Source organism: Ranitomeya imitator, chromosome 2 (assembly GCF_032444005.1).
Source record: "Ranitomeya imitator isolate aRanImi1 chromosome 2, aRanImi1.pri, whole genome shotgun sequence".
Classification (NCBI taxonomy): Eukaryota; Metazoa; Chordata; class Amphibia; order Anura; family Dendrobatidae; genus Ranitomeya; species Ranitomeya imitator.
In genome coordinates this window covers 628,680,368-628,699,159 of record NC_091283.1, presented here as the reverse complement: position 1 = coordinate 628,699,159, position 18,792 = coordinate 628,680,368, and the positions used below count along the sequence as shown (strand labels likewise).

Sequence of the window (18,792 nt, the reverse complement as noted above, 5' to 3'; positions counted from 1 at the left end):
AAGAGGTTGTCCACTACATTGTGTAAGGCTCCCACCGATTTAAACCTTGTAAAGAAGTATTTTTGTAAATACCTCTCTGCGCTATCGCTGACATCTGCTGTTGTCACGTCAAGTTCCGGATCTCCCGTATTTTCCCCAGCGTGACCCAGTCTCGCTCACCCCTTCTGATTGACTGGGCTGTTGGCGGCGTATCACAGCCCAGTATCCAGCACGCGCTTGCGGCCAATAAAAGCTGAGGACCGAGGGAAAGAGTGCGCTGGATGCTGGGCTGTGACGTGCGGTGAAACACCGCCCACAACCCAGTCAATCAGGGGTGCGCGCGACTGGCTCACGCCTGGGGGAGTGCAGGAGATCCGGAACTTGTCGGCACTTTTAATATTATTTATTCTTATTGCATACATGGCGCTTTACATATGAAAAGTGGCGTACATAACCAAAAACAAGTACCATAATCTTGAGCAAAACAAATCACTGACTGGTACAGGAGGAGAGAGGACCCTGCCCGTGCGGGCTCAGTCTACGGGGATGGGTGAGGATACAGTAGGTGAGCTGGTTGTGCTGGTTGGTTTGGCAGAACGAGAGTTGCTGCAGGCTCTAGGCTTGTTAGAAGATGTTGGTCTTCAGGTTCCTTTTGAAGGTTTCCGTGGTATGCGAGAGTCTGATATGTTGGGGTAGAGCGTTCCAGAGTTGGAGCGATACAAGGGAAAAATCTTGTATGCGATTGTGGGAAGAGGAGATAAGAGGGGAGTTTAAAAGAGGATCTTGTGAGGATCGGAGATTGCGTGCAGGATGTCAGCGGCGGCTGCAGCCGGGGTCACGTGATGCCGAGTGAGTAGTCACCGATGGCGCCAATCACAGGCACAGATGGCAACGTGTGGTATTTACAAAAATACATTTTTACAAGGTTTAAATCGGTGGGGGCATTGTACAATGTAGTGGACAACCTCTTTAAGGCTCTTTCTGTAAAATATCTGGAAAGTTATGGGAATGCATACTGTTGATTTTTAATGTATAGGAAAATCTCCTTGACTGTGACTCAAAAGTGTAAAATGTTCTCATATGTATGCTCAAAACCACATTCAAGAAGTGTATGAATCCTTTAGGCACTTGACAGGAATGAAAGCAATGAAAAAATGAACATTTTTATTTTTTGCCGCAACAATGTTTATGAAGCTCCCAATTTTTCATTTTCACAAGGGTAACAGGAGAAAATGGACGATACAATTTGTTGTGCAATTTCTCCTGAATACGCTGATACCTATATGTGGGGGAAAATGCTTTTGCAGAGTATTAGATGCTTATATGTGCGGCAGATGTTGTGAAGGGGTTAATTTCATCCTTTTGAATCTTAAGTAACCTTACTAGACCGTTGTTTAAAAATCTTTTAGGGCAATTCAGTTATACAAAAAACATGATAATGCAAGACTCTGTCTAAATAATTTTACTAGCATGCATTTTCGATGAACCCTAAGGCGCCCGATCTCCTATGCCTCTGTATTCAGTATTGGGTTTAACCCTGTAGAACCTGATTTCTCTAAGGTGTATCTAGTTTCTAAAAGAAATATTATGTGCTCAGTAGTCCATTCCTAGATTATGTTTCTGCTTTTGATCTCTTGTGTTGGGGAAATTAATAATTACGTCCAGAAAGAAAAAAGTTGGCACTCACCCAATGATGAAAGTAGAAAAGTCCTTTATTTATCCATACAATGGGATGCGGACATGCCTGTAGGGCTGCAGTACAAACGAGAGGGTGCGAGGAGGGAACCGGACGACGGCCGTTTTGCGCGGACTGCGCTTCAACGGGTCCAGGTATGACATACCTACCTGGACCCGTTGAAGCGCAGTCCACGCGAAACGGCCGTCGTCCGGTTCCCTCCTCGCACCCTCTCGTTTGTACTGCAGCCCTTCAGGCATGTCCGCATCCCATTGTATGGATAAATAAAGGACTTTTCTACTTTCATCGCTGGGTGAGTGCCAACTTTTTTCTTTTTTCTCTCTGGACGCCCTTATATGACTTGCTGCTTGGTTGTGCACCACTATGCGATTCTAATCCACGGTTTGTCTGCGTGCCGCATGAAACATTGATTTTTTGCAGCTTGTTTGCCTATATCAATTACCATCAATAACCACTCATCCTGGTGCCGTCATACTTTCTTTTTTTTTTAAATTAATAATTACTCTCAATGCCAGAACAATTTTCACACTTTTAATAAATTGGAATTATAAAGTGATATAAAAAAAATCATATTTGTTCCCCCATACTGATTTTTTTTTTTTTTTTAGACAACAGACAAATTGTGAAAATGTCACAGAGGAATTTGCAAGCATGAAAGAATTGTGGCTATAATTCTGATCCATGACACCTAAAAATTAAATATATAATTCATTCATAGTTTATACATGCTTATTATGTCTTTGCCTACATGCACATATTTACCAAATGCTTGAAGACATTTGAGTCATAGTAAAGGTACCGTTACATTTAGCGACGATGCAGCGATCTAGACAACGATGCCGATCGCTGCAGCGTCGCTGTGTGGTCGCTGGAGAGGTGTCACACAGACAGCTCTCCAGTGACCAACTATGAGAAGTCCCCTGGTAACCAGGGTAAACATCGGGTTACTAAGCGCAGGGCCGCGCTTAGTAACCCGATGTTTACCCTGGTTACCAGTGTAAATGTAAAAAAAACAAACACTACATACTTACATTCCGGTGTCTGTCCCCCGGCGCTCTGCTTCCTGCACTGACTGTGAGTGCCGGCTGGCCGTAAAGCAGAGCGGTGACGTCACCGCTGTGCTTTACGGCCGGCCGGCGCTGACAGTGCAGGGAAGCAGAGCGCCGGGGGACGGACACCACAATGTAAGTATGTAGTGTTTGGTTTTTTTTACATTTACACTGGTAACCAGGGTAAACATTGGGTTACTAAGCGCGGCCCTGCGCTTAGTAACCCAATGTTTACCCTGGTTACCAGTGAAGACATCGCTGCATCGGCGTCACACACGCCGATTCAGCGATGTCTGCGGGAGATCCAGCGGCGAAATAAAGTTCTGGCCTTTCTGCTCCGACCAACGATGTCACAGCAGGATCCAGATCGCTGCTGCATGTCAAACACAACGATATCGCTAGCCAGGGCGCTGCAACGTCACGAATCGCTAGCGATATCGTTGTTAAATTGTTCAGTGTGAAGGTACCTTTAATGTATTGATTAGTAACAGAATAATTAGTTATTATCTTTCGTTAAACTAAGACGTCTCATTGGCCAAATTGGGAAAAGGGGTACAAATAGTTAGAAAAGGTCTTGAATCCACCTTTAGGTTCACTATAGACTTTACAGGTAAAGAGATGAGGGAAAGGAGCTCTGACTTGTGCCCTTGCTAGTAAAAGGTTTAAACAGAACCTGTCACCAGGTTTGGCCGATATAAGCTATGGCCACCGCCTTTCAGGGCTTATATACAGCATTCGAGAATGCTCTGGATAAGCCCCTGGTCCGACCTGAAAGATAAGAAAAATAACTTTTATTATACTCATAATAAGGCGGTATGATTGGTGTCACAGGTCCGGGTCCGGCACCTCCAAACTTATTGTGATTCCGCCTTCCTGTTGCTTCGTCGCTCCCCGGCATTGCGCTCCGGCGCAGGCGTACTTCTCTAGCCTGTTGAGGGCAGAGCAAAGTACTGCAGTGCGCAGGTGCTGGGCCTCTCTGATATTTCCCGGCACCTGCGCACTCAATAGGGCAGCATGGTGGCTCAGTGGTTAGCACTGCAGCCTTGCAGCACTGGAGTCCTGGGTTCAAATCCCACCAAGGACAACATCTGCAAGGAGTTTGTATGTTCTCCCAGTGTTTGCATGGGTTTCCTCCGGGTTCTCCGGTTTCCTCCCACATTCCAAAGACATACTGATAAGGAATTTAGATTGTGAACCTCATTGGGGACAGCGATGATAATGTTTGCAAAACTGTAAAGCGCTGCAGAATATGTTATATTATAAGTATGCCTGCTCAGGAGCGCGATGCCGGGGAGCGATGAAGCAACAGGAGGGCGGCATCGCAAGAAGATGGGAGGACCCGGACCTGCGACACCCATCGGACCAGAACGCCCCCCAGGTGAGTATAATAAAAGTTATTTTTTTTACCTTGCAGGTCAGACCGGGGGCTTATCTACAGCATTATAGAATGCTGAAGATAAGCCCTGAAAGGCGGTTGCCGCATCTTATAGCGGCAAAATCTGCTGACAGGTTCCCTTTAAATAAAACAATTTATCAGTACAATTCTAAGCTGTAACCTGTAACCGTTCCTCTTGTGTGATTTGTCATGTGACAAGAATTTAAAGGGTTTGCCCCATAATGGCTATTCAGGAGTGCACTCCCAGCTTCCTGTTGCTGGGAGAGGGTGCTTCCGCATGAATAAAAGTTCAGACCTATGGCATATTGACACAGTTGGCCAGAATGTGTGCTCCTCGATGCTGCAATCACTTTCCAATTATAATTAAGAACCTTTAAATTACCAGCGAGTGTCATTATCATTCCTCTAAACTTTTGACTGACTCTTATTGTGGTTTGCACAATTGGTTTGACAGAACTGGACTTGTGTATATACACATGTACATTCTTATCTCCATCGGTTTGTGTTTTACTACAGCTCCGTCCAAAAAAAGATCAAGATCAGAGAAATGTCCTGGTCCTCTGCATTCCCAGGATTGTCACAAAAAGCAGCAGGTTCATCAGGTAAATAAAACCGACTTATTGTACAATGTTATTTCATTTCAGTTTAGACACTGTGCATGAAATTATTTTAAATTCTGTATTTCTTACTTTGTCTGTTTAGGCTGATGGTCTACTGGACATTAAGATCGAAGTCATAGACAAAGAAGAGGAGGAGATGTATATAAGGGCTGATCAGCAGAGTAAGGAGACCTCTATTGTTTATAGTGTAGATAAGTTTGAGGATTACATACAGTGTGTTCCATCATTGTCTCTGTGATTCTAACAGATGGATCGTGTACGAAAAATCCGCCAGAGAGATGTTCCAGTCCTTTGTATTCTCAAGTTTTTCTAGGCCGGAATGACAGTGTTAAAAAGGATCATCAGGTAAGACTGAACCAAGACACCTACCTAATTCTTATAGAGCCTGAGGTCAACATAGTCTTAAAGGGAACCGGTCATGTCCTCATGTCTATTAACCTATGTATATAGGGTTAATCTGCAGGTTAATAGCATTCCAATGCTGTCTGGACATCTGGCTGAAAGTATGGCTACTTGGAGATAATTACCGTATTTTTCGGTTTATAAGACGCACCCCAAATTTTGAGGCGAAAAATAGGAAAAAAAACTTTTTTAAAAATAAAATGGTGGTGCTTCTTACAATCCAGGTGTCTTATTGCTTACCAGGGTTGGTGGCTGCGGTGAAGTGGGGTCCCAGGGTCGCGGCTGGCGGGGGCAGGAGTGGGGCGATACTGCGGACTCCAGACTGGGAGATAGAGGTGTTCGAATGTGCGACGCTTCGGGTGTTCGGTGGTGCAGGCCGAAGTGGAGCAGGGTCCCAGGATTGCTACTGGAGGAGGCAAGAGTGGCGCTGCGGGGGCTCTGCTGACATTTTGTGAAAGCCCACTGTTTACTATGCGGTGGACTCTGGGAAAATGGCTGCTGGGGCGGCGCATGCGCAGATGGAGATCTTGGTGCTGAGATCTCATCTTCCGAGATCTTGGTACCGAGATCTCTATCTGCGCCTGTGCCGCATACGCGGCCATTTTCCTGGAGACCTCGAGTAGAGGCAGGCACGGATGGAGATCCTGGCTTTCCTCCATCTGCACTGAGTGAGAAGCCGGACCCCGGAAGAAGAATGGCGGCCGCCATATACCGCTACCGCTCGCCGCCGTACCACCACCGCACATCACAGAACCACCGCAACACCCCCAGTTCCGGGCCCGGAGCATTGACCCCCTCGGTAAGAACAGTGTTCGGTTTATAAGGCGCACCTCCATTCCTCCTGGAGTGAGCGTAGGCTATAAGCACGCCCTGGCACTTTGCTTGCAGCGCATTTGTCAAGAGTGAGCTGCCAATCAAAGTGATGGGGCACGCTTGCAGCTGTTGTTCACAATGACACAACTGCAGCCGCTCTGGGCACATTTCTATGACTGAAAGCTGGCAGCCCCCAGGAGGAATAAAGTTAATTTTCTCCTGGTAGCCGTGCTTTCAGTAAGGCGGCTGGACAGCATTTGAACGCTATTAACCTGCAGTGTAACCCTATATCTGCAGGTAGATAGCATTTGCAGACATAACGGGTTCATTTTAAAGGGAGTCTGTCAGTAGGATCAACACTTATAAGCCGACTTCATGGGCAAGTAGGTCATTGGAAGCTGAATAAAATGATACCTTGCTATCTGTAATCTGATGTCTTGTTCAAGAGAAACCCACCTTCTTCTTATATGTAACTGAGCTGTTGAGGGCAATGTATAGGACACTGATCTTCATGAGAATCTGCCTCCAGAGCTAGTTTTTATAAGAAGGAGGGAGTTACCAATGTGAGACATGTAACTAACACACAACTAACAGGAGAACTGAACTTTCTCTGATAACAAACACATTAGCAGCTGCAGCTCTCACAGCTCTGCTCTATGGCAACCTTATCTGCCTGTAAGATGAAAGTGGAGAGGAATCAGCAGATGTGTCATGTATAATCACACATACAGTAGCTCTGCGGTGAGATCAGAAGAGAGCTGCCATCACACATCACGCTGGTAACTCTCCTTCATGTAAAATAAGCCTTGGAGACAGATTCTCATACAGATCAGTCTATGGCCCATAGCCTGGAACAGCTCATTTACATATAAGAAAAACATAGATATCTGTGGAATAAGACGTCAGATCGCATATAGCAAGGTATCATTTTATTCAGCTTCCTATGATTTCCATGCCCATATAGACAGGAGGGGGGAGCAATCCTACTGATAGATTCCCTTTAAGGTGCATTTACACTGGCAGATCGAGGCCATTAAACGGCCACCTGTCAGCTACATGCAAGCCGATCAGTGAGGGTTTAATAGCTGGCCGCACACTATGGTTCTCTGTGCACAGAATAACATTGTTTTCAGCAGCACATGTCCTGTTCACTCAGGATGATGTACTGTGAGAGTGATGATTTTTCAGCAAACTTAAAAATCATTTCACCCTACGCTTTGCTTGGTCGTCAGTGACCTGTTAATTGGGAAATGAACGTTCCAGTGTAAATGCACTTTGAGAATGTATATATTCTTTTCAGATACGGTAATTGTATTTTATTATATTTTAAACAGGTTAAAATAATACAAAGCTAACAACCCTTTCTGGCCATACAACAATATTACCTAAATATACAATTGGCAATTGTGTATTTCACACAATATATATACACAAAAGATGCATAAATTATAACGCTCACAAAGGAAAGATCAATGGGTGTCACAGGATTCATTGTAGAATGTATTTTTGGACTTCTCCAACTGTGTACTGAATTTTACATCTGTGAAATCAGGGTGAAGATCTGACCAATGTTAAACTGGAGGTTAAAGTAGAAGAAAAAGAAGAGGAGACGTATGTGATGGGTGATCAACAAAATGAGGAGGAAATTCCTATAGATAAAGGTCAGTAATAAATACGTGCCTGTAGAAGTGTGGGTTTCTTTTGTGCGTTTTTTTTTTTTTTTTTTTTAGTGATTCTGATAGTAAATCAGGTTACATTGAGCATAATACAGAAGCCAGATATGGAAAAAGTAGCCCCATTCATAAAAGGCAGGTTCTGGTGTTGGTGGCTTCAGGGTAAAAGAACGACATCTAATTTTAATGCGACATCACTACTATATTAGAAATTGGAAAATCGCTTGTTGAGGAAAAAAAAAAGTTCAACTCATCACAATTTATAATGTTTCATTTTATGCACTTCTCTCACCTTATTTCATGCAACATAAGTGCAGGGCCAGACATGGAAAACAGCATGGTACTGCAGACGTACCTGACGCAGGCTGAGAACCAGGAATGGGCACTATACGAAGAAGCCCAAGGTTTTTACGAGAACACTGTATTGGAAGATTTTTGAGTGTTAACAAGAGGTGGATACCCTGCAGATTTTCCTCTATTTGTGTTGGTAGAGAAAAATCTTCAGCATTTAACCGGACCAACAAAGTGAATGAGTTTTCTCCAAACTACTGTCCACACACTGGGTAAAATACTAATTGAAGATTTAGTCGTCAAAATGTAATTTATGCTGCTGATATTCACCTTTTGTAATGCATGGGGGTAAATTCCACATGTACTAGGTTTGTGGAAAAATCCATAGTTGCTGCTTTTTTGCTTCACTTACGTTCCATGTGGATGTACCTTTAACCCCTTCATGACCGGGGTGATTTTCCATTTTCTTTTCCTCTCCCAAGAACCATAACTTTTTTTTTTTCTTTAATTTTTTATTATCATTACCGTATTTTTTAGACTATAAGATGCACTTTTTTCCTCCAAAAATGGGGGGGGGGGGGGGTTGCATCTTATGGTCGGCTGTATAGTGGGGTACGGTATAGTCTGACTGTGGTGGGGAGTTGGGGGAACGGCATCGGTGGAGCAGCAGGTCACAGGAGGCTGGAGCCATCGGCTGCAGCTAACGCTTGTTCCCGCTGCTAAAGAGAAATTAATATCCACTGCATTCCACGCCCGTAGGCATGGAGGGCGATAAATATTCAATTCTCTTTAATAATATTATCTTGCTATGATTTCCTCCCAACCACGATCCTGGTATGCATGGCCCCATCCTTATAATTGGCCTCCAACCCCATCCCCATGCTGATATGCATGGCCCCATCAAAATACATTAAAAAATGCAAACGATTACTCTCACCTACACGGCGCTCCCTCGCAGCGTCCTGCTCAACTGCTTTATGCTTGTAAGCAGCGCATGGCAGGAACGTCATGCGCTGCTCACAAGCAGAGCACAGCTGGCGGAAAACTCACCAGGACGCTGCGCACAATGAGCAGGCTTCCTCCTGCTGCCTGGTGGTCACATGTGCCGCTACTTAAGAGAAATGAATATTGTGTCTTTTGCCCTTTTTTTCCTTCAGGTTGCAGTTGGGCCCAGATGGCTCTGTAAACGGTGGCCTCTGTTTGCACAGGATGCTTTTGGTTAGCATTGGGCAGCCCACCTGATCTAAGAGAATGGGTGTCACTAAAAGGCTGTAAGCCAGATGCTCTGCATCACCTGTATGTGAATAATGCCGCATACAGATTAGTATCTTTTGTGCACTAATATACCAAACAGCCACCCCCTCCATGGATTGGTAGGTTGAGAGTGGCTGTTTCATCGGTATTGCTGCACCTGTGTTGCTGCCATCTTTAATCTGGTCCACTGCACCCTGATAGTGCATTGGTTTGGATGCCTGGGCGGGTAAGTATCTCTGCTTTTTTTTCTGGTGTCTTTTTGAAAGATTTTTGGAGGATTTCTAAGTCCTCTTTTTGTGTCGGCGAATCCTCAGTAGGTGATCAGATAATATGTACTGAACATACACTGCTTAAAAAAAATAAAGGGAACACTTAAACAACAGAATATAACTCCAAGTAAATCAAACTGTCCAGTTAGGAAGCAACACTGTTTGACAATCAATTTCACATGCTGTTGTGTAAATGGAATAGACAACAGATAGAAATTATTAGCAATTATCAAGTCACACTCAATAAAGGAGTGGTTCTGCAGGTGGGGACCACAGACCACATCTCAGTACCAATGCTTTCTGGCTGATGTTTTGGTCACTTTTGAATGTTGGTTGTGCTTTCACACTCGTGGTAGCATGAAACGGACTCTACAACCCACACAAGTGGCTCAGGTAGTGCAGCTCATCCGGGATGGCACATCAATGCGAGCTGTGGCAAGAAGGTTTGCAGTGTCTGTCAGCGTAGTGTCCAGAGGCTGGAGGCGCTACCAAGAGACAGGCCAGTACACCAGGAGACATGGAGGGGGCCGTAGGAGGGCAACAACCCAGCAGCAGGACCGCTACCTCCAGTCTTTGTGCAAGGAGGAACAGGAGGAGCAGTGCCAGAGCCCTGCAAAATGACCTTCAGCAGTCCACAAATGTGCATGTGTCTGCACAAACGGTTAGAAACCGACTCCATGGGGATGGTCTGAGTGCCCAATGTCCACAGATGGGAGTTGTGCTCACAGCTCAACACAGTGCAGGACGTTTGGCATTTGCCACAGAACACCAGGATTGGCAAATTCGCCACTGGCGCCCTGTGCTCTTCACAGATGAAAGCAGGTTCACACTGAGCACATGTTACAGACGTGACAGTCTGGAGACGCCGTGGAGAGCGATCTGCTGCCTGCGACATCCTTCAGCATGACCGGTTTAGCAGTGGGTCAGTAATGGTGTGGGGTGGCATTTCTTTGGAGGGCCGCACAGTCCTCCATGTGCTCGCCAGAGGTAGCCTGACTGCCATTAGGTACCGAGATGAGATCATCAGACCCCTTGTGAGACCATATGCTGATGTGGTTAGCCCTGGGTTCCTCCTAATGCAGGACAATGCCAGACCTCATGTGGCTGGAGTGTGTCAGCAGTTCCTGCAAAATGAAGGCATTGAAGCTATGGACTGGCCCACCCGTTCCCCAGACCTGAATCCGATTGAACATATCTGGGACATCATGGCTCGCACCATCCACCAATGTCACGTTGCACTGCAGACTGTCCAGGAGTTGGCGGATGCTTTAATCCAGGTCTGGGAGGAGATCCCTCAGTAGACCATATGCCACCTCATCAGGAGCATGCTCAGGCGTTGTAGGGAGGTCATACAGGCACTTGGAGGACACACACTACTGAGCATCATTTCCTTGTCTTGAGGCATTTCCACTGAAGTTGGATCAGCCTGTAACTTCATTTTCCACTTTGATTTTGAGCATCATTCCAACTCCAGACCTCCATGGGATATTAGTTGTGATTTACGTTGATCATTTTTAGGTTGTATTGTTCTCAAGACTATTCCACTATATAATGAATAAAGATTTACAACTGGAATATTTCATTCAGTGATATCTAGGATGTGGGATTTTAGTGTTCCCTTTATTTTTTTGAGCAGTGTATATGAATATACTGTACCTAGAAATAGTAAAAATAAAAACGTCATCACTTTACAGGTTAGGTTCACAATTATCCTGTGTCTTAAGTGGAGTACTTATGAGGGGGGTTGACATCTAAATCCCCAAAGATTGGGATTTGGACAGTTTTAAATCTACACGTTTCTTGGTCAAACTGACCTTTTTCATCAGGAAAAACACATTGTACAAACCTGCTATAGACACAGGTATAAATACATAAAAGGGCGCAAAATGCTGACCTCACTTAGTGGGTGTATTCCTTTAAACATACAATAAGTAATGATAAAATTGCCGATAAAGATGCAGTTGGGATAGCATGATTCTTGGCTTAAAGGGAACCTGTCAGCAGCATTGTGTTGAGTAACAGCGGCGCCATCTTGGAGGAGGCAATTTTTTTTTTCCACTAGCAAGATGGAGCCAAGAGGGATCAGTGACCTGTCAGAAGCCAGAGTGATGAATACCTAATCAGTGCACCACATGAAGACCCCACAGGCCACCCCGGAGCACAAGCTTATCATTAACTGAGAACTGAAAGTAAAGATTAAACAGCTAACAAGAAGGATTTCATCAACCAAGGTATCATTTATAATCAGTTTACCTGCGCCAACCTTAAGGTACCTTCACACTAAACGATATCGCTAGCGATCCGTGACGTTGCAGCGTCCTGGCTAGCGATATCGTTTAGTTTGACACGCAGCAGCGATCAGAATCCTGCTGTGATGTCGTTGGTCGGGGCTAGAGGGCCAGACCTTTCTTTGGTCGCTGGCTCTCCCGCTGACATCGCTGAATCGGCGTGTGTGACACCGATTCAGCGATGTCTTCGCTGGTAACCAGGGTAAACATCGGGTTACTAAGCGCAGGGCCGCGCTTAGTAACCCGATGTTTACCCTGGTTACCATCCTAAAAGTAAAAAAAACAAACGCTACATACTTACCTACCGCTGTCTGTCCCCGGCGCTGTGCTTCTCTGGTCTGGCTGTGAGCACAGCGGCCGGAAAGCAGAGCGGTGACGTCACCGCTCTGCTTTCCGGCTGCCCGGCGCTCACAGCCAGACCAGAGAAGCACAGCGCCGGGGACAGACAGCGGTAGGTAAGTATGTAGTGGTTGTTTTTTTTACTTTTAGGATGGTAACCAGGGTAAACATCGGGTTACTAAGCGCGGCCCTGCGCTTAGTAACCCGATGTTTACCCTGGTTACCGGCATCGTTGATCGCTGGAGAGCGGTCTGTGTGACAGCTCTCCAGCGACCAAACAGCGACGCTGCAGCGATCCGGATCGTTGTCTGGATCGCTGCAGCGTCGTTTAGTGTGAAGGTACCTTTACAGTGTCTGTAGGTTACTCAGCACAATTCTGCTGACAGGTTCCCTTTAAACTAATAAAAACTGGTAATAAATAATAGAATTAACAGATCTGGAAAAGGGAGGAGTGTGCACTGCTGGGAGAGTAAATGAAGGATAAACTTAGGTAAATAAGATCAAAGCCATGAAAGTGTAAATTTAAGCAGTAGCATTCAACGATGTAACAATGTAATTAGTAGAAAAGTAACATAGTAACATAGTTAGTAAGGCCGAAAAAAGACATTTGTCCATCCAGTTCAGCCTATATTCCATCATAATAAATCCCCAGATTTACGTCCTTCTACAGAACCTAATAATTGTATGATACAATATTGTTCTGCTCCAGGAAGACATCCAGGCCTCTCTTGAACCCCTCGACTGAGTTCGCCATCACCACCTCCTCAGGCAAGCAATTCCAGGTTCTCACTGCCCTAACAGTAAAGAATCCTCTTCTATGTTGGTGGAAAAACCTTTTCTCCTCCAGACGCAAAGAATGCCCCCTTGTGCCCGTCACCTTCCTTGGTATAAACAAATCCTCAGCGAGATATTTGTATTGTCCCCTTATATACTTATACATGGTTATTAGATCGCCCCTCAGTCGTCTTTTTTCTAGACTAAATAATCCTAATAATAAGGGAAAGTAAAATACCTCGTCTAATTGTCAAGGTGGCAATTAAGCTTTTCAGACTAAAGGTACCTTCACACATAACGATATCGTTAACGATATCGTTGCAACGTCACGCTTTTTTGTGACGTAGCAACGATCTCGCTAACGATCTCCTTATGTGTGACAGCGACCAACGATCAGGCCCCTGCTGGGAGATCGTTGGTCGTGGGGAATGATCAGGACCCTTTTTTGGTCGCTGATCACCGGTTTTAATCGCTGGATCGGCGTGTGTGATGCCGATCCAGCGATGTGTTCACTTGTAACCAGGGTAAATATCGGGTTACTAAGTGCAGGGCCGCGCTTAGTAACCCGATATTTACCCTGGTTACCATTGTAAAAGTTAAAAATAAAAAAAAACACTACATACTTACATTCCGATGTCTGTCACGTCCCCAGCCGTCAGCTTCCCTGCACTGACTGTCAGCGTCGCCGGCCGTAAAGCAGAGCACAGCGGTGATGTCACCAGTGTGCTCTGCTTTACGGCCGGCACTGACACAGTCAGTGCGGGAAGCTGACGGCGGGGGACGTGACAGACATTGGAATATGAGTATGTAGTGTTTTTTTTTTTTTTTACTTTTACAATGGTAACCAGGGTAAATATCGGTTTACTAAGCGCGGCCCTGCACTTAGTAACCCGATGTTTACCCTGGTTCCCCTGATCGTTGGTCGCTGGAGAGAGCTGTCTGTGTGACAGCTCCCCAGGGACCACACAACGACTTACCAACGATCACGGCCAGGTCGTATCGCTGGTCGTGATCGTTGGTAAGTCGTTTAGTGTAACGGTACCTTAAAGAAGCCTGTATTGGACAAAAAGCAACCATGCTGTAGTGCAGCCGACACTTGAATTTGCAGAATGCGTGTCAGAAAGAAAACACATTTATCAAAAAGCAGGAGCCATACTGAAGAGCATATATAAAATGGGTACCCCTGCAAATTGCCATAGGTGTGGGGAAGAGGCGGCAGATTTTATGCACCTGATGTGGTATTGCTCTCCTATTGCAGACTTTTGGAAAGTGGTCAAAATTATCCTCATCAAGATCACACAACCCCCTGTACCACTCTGCCCTAAGGTGCGTTTATTAGGAATCCTTGATGTGGAGATCTGGCCGCACTATCCTTACACTCTCTTCTAAGGGTAACATTGTTTTTGTCTAGCAAGGCTATTGCCATGAGATTGATGCATAGAAGATCCCTACGAATTTCACACTGGGTCAATATGGTAAAAACTATAGCTTCCTGTTGAGAGGGTGGTATATAAAAATAGACCATGTCCTCAAAAATTTGAGAAAGTAGGAAAGCCTTGGTTTGATTTCCTTTTGACTCACATTAGTCCCCATGCGATGAGTATTTTTATGTGATGAAGACATGGGCGTCTTATGCTTTTGGTTAAGATATAAGACCCATGGTATGTTAAGGGCATGGCTAAATTGCCAGACAGTATTAATGAGCAATGAGAATTGTTTTTTGTTCTATGATGTAACAGTGTTATGTTGTATAATCTTAAGTTAAACGAAGTTTGAAAAAAAAAAAAAAAAATGTGGGGTTAAAGTATGACAAAGCGATACCAATGAGAAAAAATATTGATGTAGTGGGGAATATGGAATAATAAATTACCGTATATACTCGAGTATAAGCCGAGACCCCTAATTTTGCCATAAAAAAAACTGGAAAACTTATTCACTCGAGTATAAGCCTAGGGTGGGAAATGCAGCAGCTACTGGTAAATTTCAAAAATAAAAATAGATACCAGTAAAAGTAAAATAGATTGAGGCATCAGTAGGTTTAAGTGTTTTGAATATCCATATTGAATCAGGAGCCCCATATAATGCTCCATACAAAATACACCCCATATAATGCTCCATAAAGTTCTTGATGGGCCCCATAAGATGCTCCATATTAAAATATGCCCCATATTATGCTGCACAAAGGTTGATGACAACATAAGATGCTCCATAGAATATTATGCCCCATATAATGCTGCACAAAGGTTGATGGCCCCATAAGATGCTCCATAGAATATTATGCCCCATATAATGCTGGACAAAGGTTGATGACCCCATAAGATGCTCCATAGAATATTATGCCCCATATGCTGCTGCAATTAAAAAAAAAAAAAAAAAAAAAAAAAGATACTCACCGCTTGTCCCTGGGGGAGAGGTGCCCAGATTCTGAGGCGGGGATACCAGCGCACTATAGGGGTCAGGTGCTGGAGTTGCCGCTGGCTCAGGCTCCCGACACTTGCGATATTCACCTGTTCCCATTCCACCGCCGCGCGCCGCTGTGTCTTCCAGCTCTCTGCAGTGACTGTTAAGGCAGAGTGCGTGCACTAACCACATCATTGCGCCCTCTGACCTGAACGTCACAACCAGAGGACGCGGAAGACGGAGCCCGGCGGTAGAATGGGGACAGGTGACTATCGCAAGGCTCACCCTCCCCCATCATACTCACCCCCTACTGGTGCCGTCTCTCTGTATGACCCTGCTTCTCCGATGGTCTCTCTGGCGTGCGCAGGCAGTTTGTTCCTGTGTTAAGTGGTCACATAGTACCGCTCATTAAAGTAATGAATATGCGCTCCACATCCATATTCATTACTTTAATGAGCGGTACCATGTGACCACTGAACACCGGAACAAGCTGTCAGCGCCAGAGACCATTGCATCGGAGAAGCAAGTGAGTATGATGTGACAGCCGCCGCTCCCCCTTCCCCGCCGACCCCCTGGGACAATGACTCGAGTATAAGCCGAGAGGGGCACTTTTAGCCTTACAAAAATGGGCTGAAAATCTCAGCTTATACTCGATTATATACGGTAATTGGTAACTGCTTCCAAAACAGAAACAACTGCTATATTAAAAATGTAAACAAAAAAGTACACAAACACTTTTTTTTTTTAACAATCTCCAACAGACATAAAGGGGTACTCAGGGTCTTTGTTTATTTTTTGCTACGGGGCTAAGAACTTACAATTCTGTGGCTTGTGTGTCACGTCGACAGAGCAGATCTTACTTTTCCAGTCTGCTCCCTTGACTGGGCATTTCTTCTCCTCCTCTTTCTGTTCTCCATGTGTAGCGTGGCTTACACAGACACACAATGCAAAGATTGAGTCAACTTCTCCACACCTGAAATCAGATAAAAAGGTGATTTTTCATATTGCCCACACCTGTAACTTGCCACAGGCGAGTTTGAACGAGCATCACATGCTTGAAATAAAGATGTTTACTCCCAATTTTGGAACGGCGCTAACAATTATGTCCAGCCTATTGTTTGGACTTTTCTGTGAAATTATATTTAAATTTGTCTTTTTTGTGTGTTCCAATACATATAAACAAGTATACCAAAACACGTGTAATTGCAATAATTTTCTGGAACAATTTCAAGGGTGCCAACACTTTCGGTCATGACTGTATATCATAGTATTTAAGTCTATATAGTGTGTAAGGGGGTTGTCGGAAAAAGTTGAATTATAACGCAACATTTTAGAACTGTATAGATATTAGCAACCACAAAAAAATTTTAGAAAATATTTAATTCCCTAATTTTTTTGACAATTTTGAATACCTATATGTAATGATTACTTTACAGTGGATAATGTAACTAGAGACCGGAGAAGCTGCCAAGATCAGAACCCGAGGGAGACAATGCAGAATATTAAAAGTGGATTGTCCGCTAAAAAAAAGAGGCCATACATATATTTTGAACGGCTTAGCTTGCTATCATCAATTATTGAGCAGCACCCGTAAGTGCAATATTTGATATGTACATTGCCAAAATGTTTACAGGTGTGCATTGTAATTATTTTTTTATTACGCATTTCAGCTCCAAAAGCAACGTACAAGATGTGGATCCTGCTTTGGAAGAAGAGGCCTTGGACATATCTGCCACTGAAGAGGTAGAGGAACTGGAGAAAACTGAAGAGGTCACAGTTGCTACTTCCACTTCCACAGCACCAGAGCCAGCAAATGTTCCTTCCTGTTCTTCAAGATGGTCCCATAAGAGAAAGGGGCTGACCACCTCTACTGTGACTGAGTTTGATACCAGGGTTCTTGATTATTTAAGCCGCCTTATAAATGATGATGGTGAGGAGTCATTTTGCCGCAGCTTGGTCCCTTATGTACGGCGTGTGCCAGAGCAGATTCGCCTTCGGACTCGGGCTGCTTTACAAATAGTGGTTCAGGCAGCCATCCCACCTAATGACCCCATTGAATTATTCACTGTTTTGGAGCATTGGCAACAAACTGGCTACACAATGGTTAATACCATTATCCCACCTCCAGCTACTGGCCATTCTCATATGACTTATTCTCGGCCACATAGGCCTTACAGAACAGTCGCAGGCTCGGAATTAGACTCTCAATTTCATGTTTCTATCAAAAATCGACCTCGTTTTTTTTGTGGTCGCCAACCACACAATCCCTTGCCTCCATCGCATTCTGCCCATACCTATACTGCTCTTCAAACAGCCACAGCGTATAACCCTTCACTCCACACTTTTCCCTCTTCTTCAGCCAACTTTCACCCACAACATCTAACATCAGAAATGTCTGTATCACCCAGGCATGTACCTCCTCCTTGATGTTCTGGCTCTTTTTATAATTCGTAATATATATTCTTTGTCATAAACATGTTTTGTTATTTCATAAGTTTGTTATTTTTTTTTTTTTGGGGGGGGGGGAAATGTTGAACTATGTGTTTTTAAACCAAAAAAAATACATTTGTAGATTGTAAATTGTAGTAATGACTTGTACAGCATACAGTAAACAATGTCTTACAATCTCCAACAATGTGTGTCCAACATCATTTTACAGAAGGTTCAAGCCTTAAATGTAATGAGTAAGAAAATACACATAGTTTGAACACTAAATTGTTTAATGTGATCCAAACAAAATAAATTTACAATTTAATCATCCATCCTGTACCTTTTAACAGCCACAGGTGGATTGGAGCTCAGCCCACAGCTGTTATCCTTTTAAAGGGAACCTGTCACCCCGAAAATCGCGGGTGAGGTAAGCCAACCGGCATCAGGGGCTTATCTACAGCATTCTGTAATGCTGTAGATAAGCCCCCGATGTTACCTGAAAGAGGAGAAAAAGACGTTAGATTATACTCACCCAGGGGCGGTTCCGCTGCTGGTCCGGTCGGATAGGTGTCTCTGGTCCGCTGCGGCGCCTCCCATCTTCATTCCAAGACGTCCTCTTCTGATCTTCAGCCACGGTCAGAGAGGCCCGACGCCTGCGCACTGCAGTACTTTGCTCTGCCCTCAACAGGGCAGACAAAGTACGCCTGCGCCGGAGCCGTGGCTGAAGATCAGAAGAGGACGTCTTGGAATGAAGATGGGAGGCGCCGCAGCGGACCAGAGACACCCATCCGACCGGACCAGCAGCGGGACCTCCCCTGGGTTAGTATAATCTAACGTATTTTTCTCCTCTTTCAGGATACATCGGGGGCTTATCTACAGCATTACAGAATGCTGTAGATAAGCCCCTGATGCCGGTGGGCTTACCTCACCCGCGATTTTCGGGGTGACAGGTTCCCTTTAAATGTCACTGTCATATTTCTGACCAAAAAAAAATGCTAAAATGCTGCTGAGAACAGGAAAGAAATTGTCAACGAGATCTGAATGATTTAGTGTGGGTCTACAGGTGAGGACTTTGCTACAGATTGTTTCCCCAGCAAATTGTAATGTGTGAACAAGCTT

General features: G+C 44.6%; 1 protein-coding gene across 3 annotated transcripts in view; it reads left to right on the top strand.

Moving 5' to 3' along the window:
• LOC138665253 (uncharacterized) overlaps positions 1-18,073 on the top strand; it is a 31,702-nt gene extending 13,629 nt beyond the window's left edge. The window contains exons 3-8 of one of the 3 annotated variants that reach the window (XM_069752561.1): positions 4,637-4,722; positions 4,823-4,901; positions 4,988-5,085; positions 7,508-7,616; positions 16,680-16,833; positions 16,914-18,073. In XM_069752561.1, coding sequence (XP_069608662.1) covers positions 4,637-4,722; positions 4,823-4,901; positions 4,988-5,085; positions 7,508-7,616; positions 16,680-16,833; positions 16,914-17,670 — 1,283 coding nt within the window. In that variant the 3' untranslated portion in view covers positions 17,671-18,073. Of the gene's footprint in view, positions 1-4,636; positions 4,723-4,822; positions 4,902-4,987; positions 5,086-7,507; positions 7,617-14,101; positions 14,170-16,679; positions 16,834-16,913 lie in introns of those variants that run through there. The other 2 variants (XM_069752562.1, XM_069752563.1) reach the window with 2 other exon arrangements.
• Positions 18,074-18,792: the final 719 nt, after the last annotated feature.